This window comes from Terrapene carolina, unplaced genomic scaffold (assembly GCF_002925995.2).
Source record: "Terrapene carolina triunguis isolate 2854851 unplaced genomic scaffold, T_m_triunguis-2.0 Scaffold130, whole genome shotgun sequence".
In the NCBI taxonomy this organism is placed as follows: domain Eukaryota; kingdom Metazoa; phylum Chordata; order Testudines; family Emydidae; genus Terrapene; species Terrapene triunguis.
The window spans coordinates 29770180-29789365 of record NW_020664481.1 but is presented as its reverse complement, the minus strand read 5'-3'; the positions used below and the strand labels follow the sequence as shown (position 1 = coordinate 29789365).

Below are 19186 nucleotides of genomic sequence, written 5' to 3'. Positions count from 1 at the left end.
AGAGACTGATTTGCCATTGCATTACTCCTGTGTAGCTCCAAGTTCAGTAGAATTATGCCAATGTAAAACTGGAGTAACGCAGGAGTGAATCAAGTGCACTGTTTGTAACTCATGAGACATGTAGCACTGATAGCTCCATGAAAAATAAGTAGAATAAATGATGGGTCCTAACCTGAGAGAGCAGCAGTTTCTGGGTTGTCATTGTTAACTTGAAATGAAATTTCAGCTTTGATTTCATTTTGTTCTTCATCTGACTGAGCGGCTGCAGAACATGTAGTTATGTCAGTTACAGGCTCCCACTGATCTCCTTCTGCTGTGTGGTGCTGGTCTCTGTCCATTGCAAAGCTGTCGCAGAAGGAATACAAAATCATGCACTTCTCATCACCAGACACATTAAGAGCTGTAGAAGTCTCCCAAAGACTATTCTAGATAATTGTTTATTTTATTGAGTTAGGGCTTGATCTGACCCCCACTGAGATAAATGAAAAGATTCCCATTGATGTCAGTGGGCTGAAGTTTACAGAGCTGCTAATTCCTTAAAACCTATGTGCTTAGACACAAAGTTAAAGAAACAGACATTGTTTACAAATATCCACAAGGGATAGCAATAAAGGAATGCTGCAGCTGCCAATAAGAGTGCTGGGACCTATATGGTCATTTTGTCAGGAATTAAGATCAGACAGACAAAAGCAAAAACTTATGCCAAATAATATGTGTATTTAAGGTGAAATCCTGAATCCATCAATGTCAATGGCATGTTTGCCATTGCCTTCAGTGGGGCCAGGATTTCACCTCTTGTATTGTGCCTCAAAGTTTTCTGGACTTGGCCACAGATCAGTTGTTGAGGGGAACAAATTCTGGAAGCCCTTAAGGGAAACAGCCAGACTGCTGGAGAGTTTACCCCCCAAGATTCAACGGTCTAGCTGTGGCGCCATAACCAGTAGCTCAGGCTAGCTGCCCGAGTACATTCAATCACATCTGAGACCCTAGGTATCTGGGCGGCCAGCCCAAGCCGCTGCCTGGGCCACCACAGCAACACGGCTGTTTTTTAGCACGCTAGCTCAGTCAGTCTATGTGAATGTCTACCCAAACTGGAAGTTATGCCTCCTGCTGCATTGGAGATGAACCCCTGAATCTGTCAATGGCTAGGCAGGTGAATTACTAAGTTTTCTATTTATTATGTAACAGCATGTTCCTCCTGTCCCCCTTGCTCGTCTGTTTCAGCTACTTGCTGTGTCTTGTCACAATCTAGATTTGTAAACGCTCTGGGGCGGGACTTGGTTTTTTTTTGTGTGTGTGCATATGTGTGTTTTAAACTATACGTTTGTATAGAGCTTATTATAATAGGGCCCTAGCTCCTATATGGCAGTACTCCAATACAGCTCCCTAATAGGGACCTATAGGCACTACTATAATATAAATAACTATTTATAATATCATTGTGATGAAAGGGTTTTAAAAACTTATAACAACTTTGTCAGTGATTTGTGTTTGATCAGTTATGTGAGATGAACTTTTTTGCTCACAGTTTGGCTAAAAAAGAAGGAAAGACAAATAATATAGGTTACTTTAAAAAGTCACAGCTCCCATTCCTGCAGTAAAACAAAAGATTAGTGAAAGATGTTATTGAGACTGAACTGCTGCAGTATGTTTAGGAAGTGGGAGCTAGTCAAGACTGCTTGGTTCTCACTTCTGCATAATTTAAGGATCTTTGTGTACAATCATGCAGTGCTGTACTTAGAGGTGGGGGAATTCCTTCATGGACTCTCTTGCAGTCTATTGTATCAGTAGACATTTACAAGGTTGCAAAAGCACTTACTTTAATCCCTCCCTGACAGTAAAGTGGAGCAGAATTGAGGAGAATGCAGCTTCCCCAGCTCTACTGAAAGTGCTGAGGGAGAGCTGCCTCTGCTCCCTGGCTTGGGCAAGCAGAATTCCACAAAACTCTCCCTTTCTCCTTGGCAGGGACCTGATTCAAAGTCCATTGGCTTCAAAAGGTTTTTGGATCAGGCCCCTGATGCAGTGAGAGGTGCAGTCACAAAAGTGACATACCTGCAAGCTGCATGGAAACTTTTTTAAAAACACCATAATAGAGGCTCAAACTAAATGTATACCCCAATTTAAAAAACATAGTAAGAGGACCAAAAAAGTGCCAGCAGCGCTAAATAACAAAGTATAAAAGAAGTGGTTAGAGGCAAAAAGGCATCTTTTAAAAACTGTAAGTAAAATCCTACTGAGAAAAAAAGAAAGGAGCATAAACTCTGGCAAGTCAAGTGTAAAAGTACAATTAGGTCAAAAAGAATTTGAAGAGCAACTAGCCAAAGACTCAAAAACTAACAGCAATTTTTTTTAAAGTACATCAGAAGCAGGAAGCCTTCCAAACAATCAGTGGGGCCACTGGATGATTGAAGTGCCAAAGGAGCACCCAAGGAAGATAAGGCCATTGTGGAGAAGCTAAATTAATTCTTTGCATTGGTCTTCACTGCTGAGGGTGTAAGGGATATTCCCACAATGAAGCCATTCTTTTTAAGTGATAAATCTGAGGAACTGTCCCAGATTGAGATGTCAACAGAGGAGACTTTGGAACAAACATATACATTAAACAGTAGTAAGTCACCAGGACCAGATGGTGTTCACCCAAGAGTTCTGAAGTTCAAATATGAAATTGCAGAACTACTAACTGTAATATGTAACCTATCATTTAAATCAGCTTCTGTACCAGATGACTGGAGGATAGCTAATGTGACACCAATTTTTTAAAAAGTCTCTAGAGGGGATCCTGGCAATTACAGGTTGGTAAGCCTGACTTCAGCACTGGGCAAACTGTTTGAAAGTACAGTAAAGAACAGAATTATCAGACACATAGATGAACACGATTTGTTGGGGAACAGTCAACACGGCTTTTGTAAAGGGAAATCATGCCTCACCAATCTATTAGAATTCTCTGAGGGGGTCAACAAACATGGTCAAGGATGATCGGGGGATATAGTATATTTGGCTTTTCAGAAAACCTTTGACAAGGTCCCTCACCAAAGGCTGTTAAGCAAAGTAAGCAAAAAAGAGGGAAGGTCCTCTCATGGATCAGTAACTGGTTAAAACACAGAAAACAAAGGGTAGGAATAAATGGCCAGTTTTCAGAATGGAGAGAGGTAAATAGTGGTGTCCCCCAGGGTTCTGTATGAGGACCAGTGCTGTTCAACATATTCATAAATGATTTGTAAAAAGGGATAAGCAGTGAGGTGACAAAATCTGCAGATGACACAAAATTACTCAATATAGTTAAGTCCAAAGCAAACTGAGAAGAGTTACAAAGAGATCTCACAAAACTGGGTGACTGGGCAACAAAATGGCAGACGAAATTCAATGTTGATAAATACAAAGTAACACACATTGGAAAACATAATCCCAACTATACATACAAAATGATGGGGTCTAAATTAGCTGTTATCACTCAAGAAAGAGATCTTGGAGTCATTGTGGATAGTACACTGAAAACATCTGCTCAATGTGCAGCGGCAATCAAAAAAGCTAACTGAATGTTAGGAACCAGTAGGAAAGGAAAGACAGAAATATCATAATGCCACTACATAAATCCATGGTATGTCCACACCTTGAACACTGCTTGAAGTTCTGGTCACCCCATCTCAAAAAAGATATATTAGAATTGGAAAAGGTACAGAGAAGGGCAACAAAAATGATTAAGCGTGTGGAGCAGCTTCCATATGAGGAGAGATTAAAAAGACTGGGACTTTTCAGCTTGGAAAAGAGGCAACTAAGAGGGGATATGATAGATGACTATAAAGTCATGAATGGTGTGGAGAAAGTGAATATAGAAAAGTTATTTACCCCTTCACATAACACAAGAACCAGGACTCACCCAATTGAATTAATAGACAGCAGGTTTAAAACAATCAAAAGTAAGTTCTTCTTCATACAATGCACAATCAACCTGTGGAACTCCTTGCCAGGGGATGTTGTGAAGGCCAAAACTATAACAGGGTTCAAAAAATAAATAAATTCATGAAGGATAGGCCCATCAATGGCTATTACCCAAGATGGGCAGGGATGCAACCTCATGCTCTGAGTGTCCCTAGCCTTTGATTGCCAAAAGTTGGGACTTGATGACAGGGGATGGATCACTTGATGACTACCTGTTCTGTTCATTTCTTCTGAAGCACCTGGCATTGGCCACTGTTGGAAGACCGAATATTGGGCTAGGTGGATCAATAGTCTGATCAGTATGGCCATTCTTATGTTTCTATGAATGTTTTCACTGCTCTTTCAGTCTTTGTCAACCACTGCTCATTGCACATTCAAAATAGCCAGTTATTTAATGTTCAATTAGTCAACCGAGTTTGATTTATTACATTGAATTCCCAGAGAAACAAGTTCATTTTATAGACTATATACTTGAAAAACCTTACTTTTTAAAAATGGGAATGTGACCATAAGAATCTCAAAAAAGCAGATTAAATTATAAAATTTACCTTAAACACCTGTAAACTAAAAATGGCTGACCAAATTTAAACTAGATTTTCCTCCTGAGTTGCAAGTTTATATGATGAGATACAGCAGAGTGATATTTATGTTCAAGATATAAACCTCTGAAAACAAAATTGTATAATGGAAATACTGACATGCCCATAAATACAGTGGTTCTAAAGGTGCCATTATTGTGATGAAATAGGCCCAAACTTCATTGTTCATTGTGTTCAAAAGTATAATACATACTTATGTGTATATATATATATGAAGTAATATTCTGTCATTGTAACATACAAAAATTAATCTAAACTATTTAAACTAATCATTAAACTACTATTTGCCTTAACATCTAAAAGCACAATAAAGTGAAATCTGCACTGCCATTCACAAAGACAGTCTGTTGCTTTAAACAGGTTGTTTCATGGTAATATTTATACTGAAAAATACCATTCAAAGTTATTTAATTGAATGCTTATTAATATTACAAAATATAACACACAAAATGCTGACCTTTGAGCTTCTGAAGAGATTTCAAGGGTGATGAGATTGCAATGCGAGCCTTGCTTTTTATTTTCAAAACACAGAAAAACATGTCTGTTGTCTTGTAGCAGACAAGCTCTTTATTTTTACAGAAAGGAAGGAGGAAGTCTTGCTTAAATCTGACTTCCTCATCCAGTTGGTTTGTTGTTTTAGTGGGTGGTTACCTCAAAATGAAACTGGCTATCTGCCTTGAGTCGTTTTTCATATAGTTTACAAGCAGGATAAACCTAATCCCGTTCCCATTGTTATACTTTTTTTTTTTTTTTTAACAACACTGCAAGTTACAGACAATGCCAACTTTAACTTGGATTATCTTGGTTTCTGTCACAAGTCTAGCTCTTTTAAAGTTAGATGTATGATTTGCTTACATTGTGAACAGACAATCATGGGTGAAATCCTTGACTTCAATGGAGACAGGATTTCACTCATGATGATAATATATAGCTATATGAGAATTTCAAATTTTAAATCTGCCCGTTTATATGTAGCCATATTATTTTATGGTTCTCAAGGGTCTGAATACTCTTTGGTCTTGCTAAAGGAAAGTGGCAAAGAATCTCTTTCAGTGTTTTAAGACCTATATGCTCAGTTATTTCAAAATAAGGAACTCCTAATTAAATACCCTGCAGAAATATAAGCACATTGTTATTACCAGCATTGTTCACTGACTATAAAATTAATTTTTCAAACTTTGACTTGATTACTAAAACCTGTCAAAATGATAATTAGCAATGTCATAAAATTAACAAAATAAGCATATCAATGAAACTCTGAATATCAACACAATAAAAATGTAATAATGTATGTCTCTTTATATCCCCAGTTTCATTTAAATAATCAAATGAAGCATGAAAAATGGATTTAAGAGCACAAAAGTATATTATGCAGGTTCTGCCTGAATGGGAATTTTTTTTTAACGTTTAAGCAAAAGGTTTGGCTGTTTGGGAGTACAAGGAGAGTGTGGGGGGGGGAACCTTTTCTTATTGTAAAAAAAAATATTCTTGCAACCTGTATTAAACAGTACGTTTGAGAGTTCTGGTGAAAAATTGGTTTTGATTTTCACTTGCACAACAATAGTGCAATTTTAGTAGTGGTAGCACACATTCTGAGGGAAGAAAAGATTTTCTAAAAGGTTAATTTAGCTGACTACTTAAAAATTACGGAAAGTTAGTAGTGATTGATGCCTGGATCCACATGCACTCGCTCATTCATCATGCATTTTGTATGAAATACTTCCATTCACTTCATTTGTCTGGCATATACAGATTAGTGCACACTAGTAAAAGATGATACATGTGTACCTAGGGATATAGAAATAATTGTGATGTTATATTGCAGGGGTCGGCAACCTTTCAGAAGCGGTGTGCCGAGTCTTCATTTATTCACTCTAATTTAAGGTTTTGCGTGCCGGTAATACATTTTAATGTTTTTTAGAAGGTCTCTCTCTATAAGTCTATATATTATATAACTAAACTAGTGTTGTATTGTAAAATAAACAAGGTTTTCAAAATGTTTAAGAAGCTTCATTTAAAATGAAATTAAAATGTTGATCTTACGCCACTGGCCCGCTCAGCCCGCTGCTGGTCTGGGGTTCTGTTCACCTAGGCCGGCAGCGGGCTGAGCGAGGCCTGCAGCCAGGACCCCGGCTGGCAAGGGTCCGGCAGCCAGAACCCCAGACCAGCAGCGAGCTGCGTGGGGCCGGCGGCCAGGACCCCAGACCGGCAGTGGACTGAGCGACTCAGCTCACTGCCGCTCAGGGGTTCCATCCGCTGGCTCCTGCCAGCCAGGATCCTGGCTGCCGGATCCACTCAGCCCACTGCCAGTCTGGGGTCCCGGCCCTCCCCACATACAGTGGGTACCTACCTTCTCCCTGGTTCTGGCCATTCTCTTCCTCTCTCTGCACTGAGCTGAGGGTGGCAGTGCACTGAGCACAGGGCTGGGGGTGAAGGGTCGGGCCAGGAGCTAAAATGAGGGAGGGGGCTCAGGGTTGGGGCAGGAGGTTCGGGTGTGGGGCACTTACCTGGGCAGCTCCCATTTGATGCGAGGGGTGCAGATGGGAATGTGGGGGGGGGGGGTGCAGGAGCTCCCGTTTGGTGCTCTGGGTGGGGGTGGGGATGTGGCAGGTGCATGGGTCGTGGGGGGGCTGCGGATGTGGGGCGGTGCAGGTGTCAGGGCAGAGGGGGGGCTGGGGATGTGTGGGGATGCCAGAGTCAGGGCTAGGGTTGTGGGGGTGGGATGAAGGAGTCAAGCAGAGGGCTGGGTGTGTATGAGGGAGGTACAGGGCTCAAGGCAGGGGTCTGGGGTGTGTGCGGGGCTCAGGGCTGAGGGCAGGATGTGTGTGTGTGGGGGTCAGGGCTCAGGGGAGAGGGCTGGGTGACTGCCCCCCTAAGAACTCCCAACCCCCCAGCTCCTTGTCCCCTGACTACCCCCTCCAGAGACCCCCCACCCTAACTGCCACCCCCGGACCCTCCTTGCTCCCTGTCCCCTGACCCCTATCCACCCCCCGCCCCCTGACAGACCCCGGGACTCCCATGCCCCATCCAACCCCCCCTGCTCCCTGACTGCCCCCTCCAGAGACCCCCCCCATCCAACCCACCCTGTCCCTTGACTGCCCCCATGCCCACCCCTTATCCAAACCCCCGGCCCCCTTACCATGAGGCTCCACGCAGAGCCTGATAAGCTGCCCCGCGGGAGCGCGCAGCCCCTACCCCCAGAGCGCTGCGCGCGCGGCAGCAGAGCTCCAGGGGAGGGGAGAAGGCTTGGGAGGGGCCGGCAGCTTGCTGTGCTCCGGCCCAGGAGCGCGGACCCCGCGGCTTGCCGTGCCGGGAGAGTGGGGTCATTTGCCCACCCCGTGCGCACGGCTATGCTTCTGCTCCCTGCCCCCGCGGAGGGCAGAGGAGAGCGGGCTGGGCTGGGCAGGATTTTTAATGGCACACTGGAGTCCCGGCAGGCTCCAGCCGTGCCATTAAAAATCAGCTCGCGTGCAGTCTTTGGCACGCATGCCATAGGTTGCCGACCCCTGTTATATTGTATTATTGGACAAATGGTATGTTTATAGTCCTATGTCCATATGACTTCAGCACATAAAAATAGCATCCCTGGGAGATGTCAGGACTACATTGCGCAGGTCAGCTTGCTGGTAGGAATGTGGTATTCATTTTAGGGAGAAAAACCTGACAGTTCCAGTGGGGGAGGCTTGGAGGTATCAGTTGCTATGTTTGCTGCTGTATTCAAAGATGTGCACATCAAAGATCATGTTAGTCATATATTAATAGATTATAAGGCCCGAAGGACCACTGCGGTCATGTAGTCTGACCTCTTGTATAACACAGGCCACAGGACTTCCCTGAACTAATCCTGTTTGAATTAAAGCATATCTTTTTAAAAAATCTAGTCTTGATTTAAACTTTCCAGTGATGGAGACTCCATCTCAACCCTTGGTAAGTTGTTTCAATGGAAAATTGCCCTCTCTGTTAAAAAAAATCTGTTCCATATTCTGCTATTGTCCACTTGGGATAGTAATAACAAAAATCTTATTTGGCCATCTGACTACATTTGTCCATTCAGATTCAAACTGATAAAAATATTTAAATATAGAATACACAGTGCAGTGGGTACCGGCCTGTCTAAGATAAGTCTCAGACAAGCAACTTGTACATTTTGTGAACACACTAGTTTTCTGAAAACCTTATCTTCCTGTAATGAGCACAGCAAGTTAACATTGTGCTAATATTTTGAGGATACTGACATACTGATTATCCTGTTTACTGGAGCCACGCCCATGTCTCAGTCAATTTATGGCTGTGATATTTGCATTACCAAACAGTATTCTATTTCCTTTCTTAGCAAACATGATTTCAAGTGTCCTGATATGCCCATTGCTTTTTTTCCTTTTATGGCTCAAACTGTGCAACTAATCCTTGTATATCAACATCATGATTCATTAGACACTGAGTGACAGAAAAATCAAGATGAGGCAGAAATGCCTAACACATTTATCTGAAGCCCTTTTTTAATCACATTACTGATATCTAAATAGTGGGGTACTGTCACCTTACATGTTTCCACCAGAAATCTGCCTTTTTTTTTTTTTTTTTAATGCAGCGGGATTCCTGACGAAACAGAAAAGTTCAGCTGCTGTACATTGATGAAATTGTGAAAAGTGTGTGTCAAACTACAGTGCCAGTCCAGCACAAAAAACTACTTCATATTAATTTGTATAATGTTTAAATGTATAATATTGTTTAATTTGAAACTGAGATTTGTTTTGCCTCAGTTACTATTGTAAAAGAAACAGTGTAGTCTGCTTCCTTTGATCAAGAATGTGATTAATGAAATTTATTTACACACCTTGATGGAAAGTGTTCTTGTGTCAATGTTAAAACAAAGGCAGGGCCTTTACGGTGGGATTAATTTAATAATGTACTCACTTTAAGGCCCATTTATGCTGCCATAGCGATATAAAGGGATCTTAATGTTCTGTAAAATAACAATCTGGCACCTTGTTCCTTCTCTGATTTTTTCATAAAAGTATAGCTAAAATTCATGATCTTTAAATCCGTGTGATAGAAGTCATTAAATTTAGCTTGAGTAATGAGGCTATTCTATATACAGAAAGTAGATTTGCTAAATGAAATAATGTAGTCATTTTCCTCCCAAAATACCTGAAAGAATCAGTCCATAATGTAGGTGGACTACAAATTTGTTCAATTTGTTTTTGAATTACTGAAGTACAGATAGGAAATGCAATCACTCCTAATATTTTAGATGTTTCATTCTTATAACTTTAACAAACAATCCAATTTTATTTTCAAATGTGATTAAGATATTCTCAGATTAAGATTTATATGCCAAATTCCCAGTATAATGTATTTATGGGCAAGTTATAAACCCCATGAAATTTGGGATAATAGGTTTTATAATGGACATACTGATGCATTCTATAGCGACACAAAGGGAGCCCTAATAATGAAGGAAAATGCTGCTGCTTTGTATAGATAGCCATCTTGAGCATTAAAAGAGTATAACTTGGTGTTATTATGTGCTTTTACCTTGCAAAATGAAGGAAACGTAGTGCACAAATCTCATTATTTTTTCAGCAGAGTCTATTTTTGATAAAGTAAATATGATTTTAAAATGCAATTTTACTCTAAAAAGTGACTGTGTAAAATGATACTGTGGTGAGATTGCATATTCATTGTGTCTCACTAATTACATAACAAATTTAATCCATTTGTAAGGAAAACATATTTTTCCTTACAAGCAGTCAACCCAACTCACCTTGGATTCTGACATTCAGACTGGATCGAGTCCATCTCACACATCATCGCAATAACAGAGGGTCCTTACTTGTGCCCTCTCTCCATTTTACCGAAAAGTGGTCATTTTTCAGTTCATAACTTTTACCACAGTTATATTCTCAAGCCCTGATTCTGGCTGCAGCTGAGCTTTTTGTTGCTTGTTTGCTAACTTTGCATCTACTGGGTTCTGGAGACCTCTGGGGACCAAAGTACCCAGTGTAAACTAGGACTGCCCTAAGGATTGTTTAAATTAATGCTGTGTTGCAACAATTACTAAATTACATTAAAAAAAACATATTAAAGGAACATTAAGGATGCAAAGTCAAGCTCTGAAAAATTAGGAAATGCCCGATGTAAGGTTGCCTGTGAAATCTTAATTTGGACTCCTTCTGCATGTGCATTATGATACAGTCTTTAATTACATGATCTCATACTATTTTTTCACAGCTTTCTATGCTTATTGGGAGCTCGTTGCTGGAAGCACAAGCTTCAGAGAGGGCAAATGTTTTATATGATTTAAAATAAAACAATTATTTAAGTCACCAGTTAAAAACAGTTTTATATGCCTAAAAGGATGAACCATAAATTTGCCTAAAAATAAATGCCATGGTCCAGAAACCCAAAATAAATAATGAATGAGAGAAAATATTTGCTTATATATATATATAAAAAGAGGGACAGTTAAGCAGCTGCTAAGTTTGGATTTTAATACATTCATGTATATGGTAATCTTATTTTATAATACTATTTTGCACTTTCCTAAGAGTCTGAAGCATTTTTAAACTGGATATTAAGATTAGAGGAAGTTTAATGTTCACACAAAGATGAGTGTAAGTATCTTTGCCATAAAGTCTTCACTATTGAGTATCCCATGAAGCACTATTTAAAATAATTATCCTATGAGGTCTGACTGACAATGCTATAGATTGGGGAAAAGTTGATGCAGGAGAGGCTCTGAATTTACTTACTAGAAGAAAAAATTACAAGATATCAAGTGGATTTATTTAACTAATGTACAGGTGCCAAATAATGTATTGACCACACATATGCTGTATAATTAAAGTGTTATCTTGCCAAAATATTTTGTCAGGGCCAATTCAAAGCCCACTGAATTCAACAGGAGGCTTTCCAATGATTTCCATGATCTTCAATTCAGGCCCTTAAGTCCCAGTTGTGCTGACTGTAGGCAATCTAGCATACAATATTAATTGGATTCTTCACAAGAATAACAAATGATTTAACAATACACCCTTAGCTTTTTCCAACTACATAAAACTCATGTAGCAACTGACATTTTGTGCATTGCAACATATTGTCTAGTTAATTAATCAAAATAAACTTCCTTCCTCTTGTATCAACATGTAAGTGAACATTTTGCATAAAAATGCACACCACCCCCAATTTGGATAAATGCAGTCTAACTGGTCTGTGAATGTGCAAATGAGGTAAGTGAATGTCCGATGCAGCAGCATGCATGGATATCAGGTAACCATACAGAAATATATTAGATTTGCACTTACTGTTTCTTTTATGTGGAATTGGATGCTTTCACATTTAAAGAAGTGTGGTAATCAAACTGGGTATTTGCACATCTAACAGTTAGTGATTGTATCTGCATCACTGATCGGGCATATGTGCACTGCACATAAGTTCATTACACATCTAAGGTGTGGGGTGTGAGACTTTAGGCATGTTGAGTAAATGCACATCTGAGGGAGGGTGAATATATAGGCATGATGGGCTATTCCATATCTAATGGACCATGTTTTGGACAGACATGGCACGTCATTATACATCTAAAAGGTGAGTATGTACTTGTACAAGAAAGGTCACTGCAGGTTATCTGCACAGCTACAGCTCACTGCATATCTAAGGTGAAGATGTAGCAATTTTATCACAGATCTTGCAATATTTGGTGTTTCTCTTCAATCCTCAGGTTCCTGTAATTTAGTGAGAATCTCTGTTTTCATTAAAAAAGTGCTGAAACCAGAAATATAAAAAAATCTCCAAACTATGTTGAGTTTAAAAAAAAATCCAAAACAAAACAGCTATTGTTAAGCCAATCTCATGATTTTTTAACACTTAGTATTCGCAATGCTGGTGGTATCATATTAAGAAGCCAGGGGCTGGCGTGCTTGGGGGCACATTATGTCATGCATGTCTAAGGGGAGAGTGAGTTTGCGAGTGTCATGTTCGTTTAGGCATGAATGCAAGAGTACATCAGGTCATTGGATATCTGATGGGGGCATCTCAGGTTATTAGCAGTGTGTACAGATGCATGTGGGGTCCTTGTAGAGCTAAGCAGCCCTGTGCAGTGGTTTGTGGGTTTACATGGGGTTACTGCATGTCTCAGGGGCCCAGTGTCGAGGTTGCTGTTGCCAGGGGCACATGAGCTCAGTGTGCACATCTGGGGGTGTTCTGATAATTGGGCCTACAAATTTACCTAAATTGTAAGCTCAACTGTGAAAAATTAATGACAATTCATAAAGTGCCACAATAACCTATAACAATAAATGATGATGGTAAAAGATGCAAAAGGAAGATTGATTAGTACAAACAAAAAGCCCTACTGATAAAATTCAAAGATGGTGCCTGATAAACAAGAAAAATGTGGGACCAAAATTGGTGTATTGGAAATTAGGTCTAAGTAGTGGATAAAATAAGAGGATTGGCTATTCTTCCCATCACTCCCTTTTGGGGTCCTTAAAAGAAGAGACTGTGGAAAGAAAGCCAGCATTTTCTATCCTTGCTGTACTTTTCATTCCTCTTTCATGTGTGTTTGTCTTGTTTTGTCTTCTAGGAAATGGAATTGGCCTTTAACAGCAACAACTGCAGCTTCGGCCCATCTCAACTAACTTCTTCTCTTTCCTCCAAAAGGATGGGTTTTACCCATGGGTGGCAGGTACCATAGGCTGGGGGATGCTATGCCTCCCCAAACAACCAAGTGTGGCCCCACCCAGACCCTCTCCCCCTGCTCCCCACTCTGCGTGTGGCTCCAGTACCCCTGTGTAGTGGCCCTGTCTCAGGCTGGAGCCATGCCACGCATCCTCCCTGTGCTCCAGGCTAGCCTAGGGTGGGGGCTGGTGGCTGTGGCTTTGGGCTCCGGTGGGGGGAGGGGAGGCACAGAAGAGGCGGGGCCTTGAGGGGAAGGGGCGGAGCTGGGGACTAGCCTCCCCAAGCTGGTGGTTCACAGGCTGCCCATGGTTTTACCATCTAAGAGGCTGTCCAACAAGGGGATGGGGGGGGGGGTGTCTTTCCTCAAACAAAAAGAAAGCTCTCTAGTTGAAAGGAAAGGGAACAAGGGATGTTAAAATGAAAGCCTTATTTGATACTTTACATTTCAAATACTTTAACTGCCCCCCCACCCCCCATCTTTAATACAAAATGTAAAGGTTTGCCATGGCACTAAGCTGCCTGAGCCCTCTGTATGCCAAACATTGTTCAAAATTGGGGACAGTTACAGGGTCACATTAAATCCTGGGGGGTTTGGGGGCCCATATCTTTTGCCTGACTGAATGCAACAGGGACAGGTGCAGCTCCAGGGCCTCAGGGCCCAGGGAAGGGAGGTGCTGCTGGGCAGGTGTCAGGGCAGACCCCAGGGCTGGGCTCACTGCATGAGCAGGACTGATGGGTCTGAGCCCCTGAGCCCCTCCCCACCTACTGCCACTGCTCACTCTACTACCCCCTGAGGACGGGGCTACTGCCTGCTCCTGAGCCCCGCCTTCGCTCCTCACTGCAGCCAATAGCCAGCCGGTTACTGAAAGATTCAGCCAATCAACTTGTCCTACAGCCCACCTGGTTAAACTCTACCAATCGCTAGAGGTGGTTCAACCAATCAAACCGAAGAGTTCCTCTGCTCCTCTTACGGTCCCTCCACCCCCTCTCTGTAGCCAATCTGCGGCCGGCCTGGATTAAAGGATCTAGCCAATCAATCCAATCGATTTGACTCCGCCCACACGTCTGTTCCCGCCTTCATCTGCGGCTCTGTCAAGCATGGAGGAGTGGAAATCCCCGCGTAGGCGCAGGCTGCGTGTGTCGGCCCAATAGGAGGGAGAGTGGCTGGCTCCGGGCCTTGCGGTTGGCTCCGGCAGCTGGCAGGGGGCGGTGCTGTTTGGGTAGCAGGGTAGGTTTCACGGGCCGGGCCGCCTGGCTCCTGTGCTGACTCTGAGAGAGCGGGTTACGGGCTGCGTCGCTCTGATGAGCCCCGCGGGGGTGTGAGCGGGCTGGGAAAGTCCCCGCGCCGGCAGCTCCGGGCCTGTCAGGAGGGGCTGCCTGGGCAGTAGCAACGCGGTGGCTCGCTGGGCCGAGGATGAAGAGGTGAGTGAGGGGCCCGGGGCGGTCGCGCTGCGCTTCGGGGCTGCCTCCCGCTCCCCTGGCCGTGGGGCCGGGGCTGGTCCCGCCCTTGGAATCGGCGGGGGCTGCGGACCGTGCCGGTCTGTGTGTGCAGCGACAATACGCCCCCCCCCCCCGGGGCCGCGCTCGGAGGGCTACCAGCGGACCGGCCCAGGATACGCGCTGCCAGCCCCCTTTCCGTCCCGGGCGCGTAAAGCACGGCGCGGTTCGTCGGCTCAGCTGGCCTAGGGGGTTAGAGGTTGGCTATAGAGCAGCGCAGTGAGACTTGGGTTCTAGTTGAGTGTGTGACACTTCCTCTGTTGGGGCGTCTCACAGCGAGTTGCTTTGTTTCGCCTTTTTCATCAGCGTGCAGCCTGAAGGTAGGTAGGCTGTGCTGCATACCTGAGAGAGGCCCTGGTCCCGCTGCTGGCTCTGGTAACTCATGCAGAACATTGAAGTCAGTTGGGTAAGAGGTTCACACTGTCAGATTAAGGATTTAGCAATATAGTGATCCCTGCATTTTGTCAGGTGCACACTGAAATAGATAAGGGCTGTGCAGGGGGCACTGATTTTGGCTAGTTCAGCTCACAGGTTTAATGTAATGATCGGGTCACCAGTCATCCCATTTATTTAAAAGTTTCTTCCTTTACACACGTGCACAAAAAATAAGAAAAAAGTCTAGGTTAATGTAAAATAAAAATCTGTGTTTAAAAAAAATTAAGCATTTAAAAGCAAGGAAATGTTTAAGCATATTTTATGCTGCTCAGAAAATAAACATTCTTAACGAGTATAGAGAAGTATATATTAACTCATAAAGCAAGAACATTAAATCTGACTGAAAATAGTGTTTTCATCTTTCATCTCAGAATATGAACACAATGCACAACCCCTCTGAATTAGAGACAAATGGCATATACTGACACACAAGTGTCATCCCCAAATCAAGTCCAGGTACATATTGTACCAAACAGCTACAGTGTAGTGCTTTTTGTTTTTAAAAAAATTATATTACTTAAACATTCTTTTTAAAACTGAAAAATATATTTTTCATATTTTATATACGGCTAAAAAAAGTTAAGTAGTAAAATCCAAATAGTAAAAATACATTTAAAAACTCCAATAATCCATTGGTCTGTGATAAGATGCATGTTTTCACTTAGCAACTAAGCATTCTTTAAAATGCACATTTTTTATTTTTATTTAATTTAGTATTGCAAACATGCAGCTTTGGCCTCCCTTGGAGGCTATTACATTTGCCCACTCAACTACTATGGGTTCTTCGATTTAAAAACATTTTTCAGACTGTTTGACAATCTTGGTTGTTTGCCCTGTACATGGGATTATTCAAAACATATTTAAACTTGGGAATCTACAAGAGACAATTTGAAACAGGTTGATCCAGTTTTCCCCACTTGTTCTATAGTCTGAATCAAGGCAATATACTTATGTATACTCATGCTGAAACCTGATAGGAGATACAAACCACACTGCTTACTCCAAGTAATGCTATCACAAGGCAGAAACAAAGTTCTCAAATTTCAGAACAAATCTTTTTCTCAGTGAGATGATTCTCTGTAACAGTATATGCTAGTGACTCAAAGGGCAAGGTGGGGGTAGAGGAACTTAGGGAACTTCTGACTGGGCTAACTACAGTGGCTTAAACATGTGCAAAGTTTCACCCTCTTAGCTACACTTACAAAGTTTCAGTCACTTGCTCTTGTTAGGTCTTTTTACTCCCGTTCAGAAGATGTTTTCTCTCTTACCCCTCAGCCCATTTTGGTACTAAGATAGGCTCAGATATCACAAAGATGGCCATGGCATGAGAACCTAGATGGATAGAAAAAGTTCTTAAGTATGTTACATGCTGTCATACAAAGGGCTTAATATTCATCACTGCATTGCTGTGCAATGTAGTAAATTACACTTGCAAATGCTCATGGGATGTGTGTGGAAGAATGTATGGCAAAAGGGAGAGAGGGGCTTGGGGTGCAAGGAAGGGGAGGATCAATTATGGGGATAGGTAGGTGAGGGGTTAGGTGGGGGTCAGTGATAGGGAGTGGGAGGGGAGGAATGGGACACTGGGAAGGAGCACATGAGAATGGATTCCAGGTTGGGAGAGAATAGGGGCAGCAGCACCTGTCAGCCCTACATTTTCCTCTCATGTGAGTGCTGGCATCTGGGAGAGGCGGCCTATCTTGGGGGAGAGGAGGTCTGAGCCTCTTCCCCTACCTTTGTGTTTGTGCCAGATCTGAGCACCCCATCCTTGTATACCCCTTCATGTGAGCCAGATATGGGGTACTTGCCCTTCTGGGGGTGTCTGAGTCCCTGCCCCCTGTATGTCTGCCAGGGTCGGGGGGGGGCTCCCTGTATGCGTTTATGGGGATCTAATCCCCCCCCATCTGCCCATCCCCATGTGATATCTGGAGGTTTGTGCCCTTCTGAAAATGCGAGCCCCTCTCCCTACCCTTCTTTATGTGATCTGGGATCTTAGGGGGCCTTGTCTCTGTAGGAGGATCTGAGCCCACCTCCCTATTTCGCCCCCTCCACATGAGCCAAGATTTGGGGAAGCCCTGCCCCTCTGGTTAGAACAGATACGCTTAGAGCATGCACGAAGAACACACTGCTGAGATGGGGTGAGAATTTGAGAACGGACATACTTGATGCATGTTACAGGCTCTCTAGCACTGGGGAAGGGGGATGAGACACCCACTGACATGAATGGAGCAGTTCACAATGGAGTTATTATTTCAGGCTGTATTTATATACAGAGGGTATGGTCTTTCAGCTGAGAACATCTCATTGAGATGAATAGGTCACTTCATACCTCCCTAGGCCTGCCATGCTGCAGATGGATGTGTAGAGTCCTTTTCCTCTGTCCTCCTTCTGATTTCATATAATTATAGTGGTGCATCAGCATGTTTACAGGGATTGTCTTGACATTTGCATTGTCTCATGGGAGTGTAGGACCAGGGTTTGTGATGCAAATACGGGTTAATTTGAGTAAGGGATTCCTGAGATACAGCCCCAAGCCTGGAAAAAATCCAGTATTTCATAAAGTTGACAGATTCTAGCAGCTTGTAAGTTTGAAACCCACTGATCCTTGTCAGAAATCTGAGAGTGAGCTGTGTAAACATTGGGGTAAAGCCACCTCTGTCAAGGTGTAGGTAGGGTTTGAGAGAGAAAGGTAATCTGAGTGTGGAAGATAATTCAGAGAACACTTCAACTGTGTTTGAAAAGAAAATAAATTATACATGTGAATGCTTGCTTTGAGGGGAGGGTGATTGGGGTGGAAGAGTAGATGGGGAGTGGCGGGGGGGAGGTTTGAATCTACTTTGGAGGATGGGAGTATTATGGAGAGAGGGATAAATGGCAATGGGTGGTAAGGAAAGGAAGAGAGGGTTGGGGCTAAAGTACGAGGGGGGAAATAAGGATTGGTGGAGTGAAAGGCAAGAGGATGGGAGGGTTTGTATAGAAAGTTGGAGGTATAGGGGTGGGTGGGCCTGTTAGCCCAAAATTTTACCCTACCGTGTGTGTGCTGGGATTTGGGTGGGTCCTACCTGTGCTGTGTGGTCTGGGATCAGGGGGACCTTGCTCCCCTTGGTCTGCTGAGCCCCTCTCCTTGCTCTTCCATGTGAGCTGCAAAATGGGGATAACAAGCTAAAGTTCTTTGAGCTCTACTGATGAAAAGCACTATATAAAAGCTAGGTACTTCAGTAGTACATCCGCTGTAAAGCTAGGTGAGAACTACAACTATCTAAATGACCACAGTCTCCTACCAGCTAACATGTCTGTCTGTCTGTCTCTGTCTCTCTCTCTTAAAATAACCCCAAACAAACAAACAAAAAACCACAGAAGGAAATTAAATGGCAAAAACTTTAACTCAGAGTTAAGGTTGCCCAGAGATAACTCATGACCTTTCAGAATGTTGAGTTCAGCAAAATTCAAGCTCTTGGAAACAAATACAAGAAATAGAGAGTTAAGGTAAATGTCTGCTCAGCCTTAACTCTGCCCTCCTCAAGTGATGCCCCAAAACACCCATAATACACATGCTCGAAATCTGCCTTTTCATTGCAATGCACAGGCACTAACGGCACCTGTCCTACACTTACAACACTGCGCGTACTCCCCTGATAGATTACCACTTCTCACAGTTTTATAAACTCTTCTTTGCACACAGGATATCACCTAAACTTATGCTTTCTCCTGCCTATCATTAAATCCGCAGACTGCTCTCAGTACTGACAATACTCATAGCTAGGGCCCTACCAAATTCACGGCCATGAGAAATGCGTCACGGACTGTGAAATCTGGTCTCTCCCCGCGTAAAATCTGGCTTTTTGTGTGCTTTTACCCTATACTATACAGATTTCATGGGGGAGACCAGTGTTGCTCAAATTGGGGGTCCTGACCCAAAAAATAACCTTGCGACCCCTCTGCAACTATTTTAGGGGGGTCACAGTATTGCCACCCTTACTTCTGCGCTGCCTTTAGAGCTGGGTGGCCAGAGAGCGGTGGCTGTTGGCCAGGTG

General features: G+C 42.9%; 2 protein-coding genes across 3 annotated transcripts in view; one reads left to right on the top strand and one right to left on the bottom strand.

Moving 5' to 3' along the window:
- Positions 1-5004, bottom strand: part of SNX20 (sorting nexin 20) — an 11805-nt gene extending 6801 nt beyond the window's left edge. The window contains exons 1-2 of the mRNA XM_026652766.2: positions 4996-5004; positions 173-345 (exon numbers count right to left, since the gene is read on the bottom strand). Of these exons, the coding sequence (XP_026508551.1) occupies positions 173-338 (166 nt within the window). The 5' untranslated portion in view covers positions 339-345; positions 4996-5004. The remainder of the gene's footprint in view (positions 1-172; positions 346-4995) is intronic.
- A 9458-nt stretch (positions 5005-14462) lies between these two features.
- The window catches only part of CYLD (CYLD lysine 63 deubiquitinase), a 46775-nt gene continuing 42051 nt past the window's right edge, over positions 14463-19186 (top strand). For both annotated transcript variants that reach the window (XM_024214633.3, XM_024214631.3), the window contains exon 1: positions 14463-14642. The gene's annotated coding sequence lies outside the window, so the exon portion shown is untranslated. The remainder of the gene's footprint in view (positions 14643-19186) is intronic.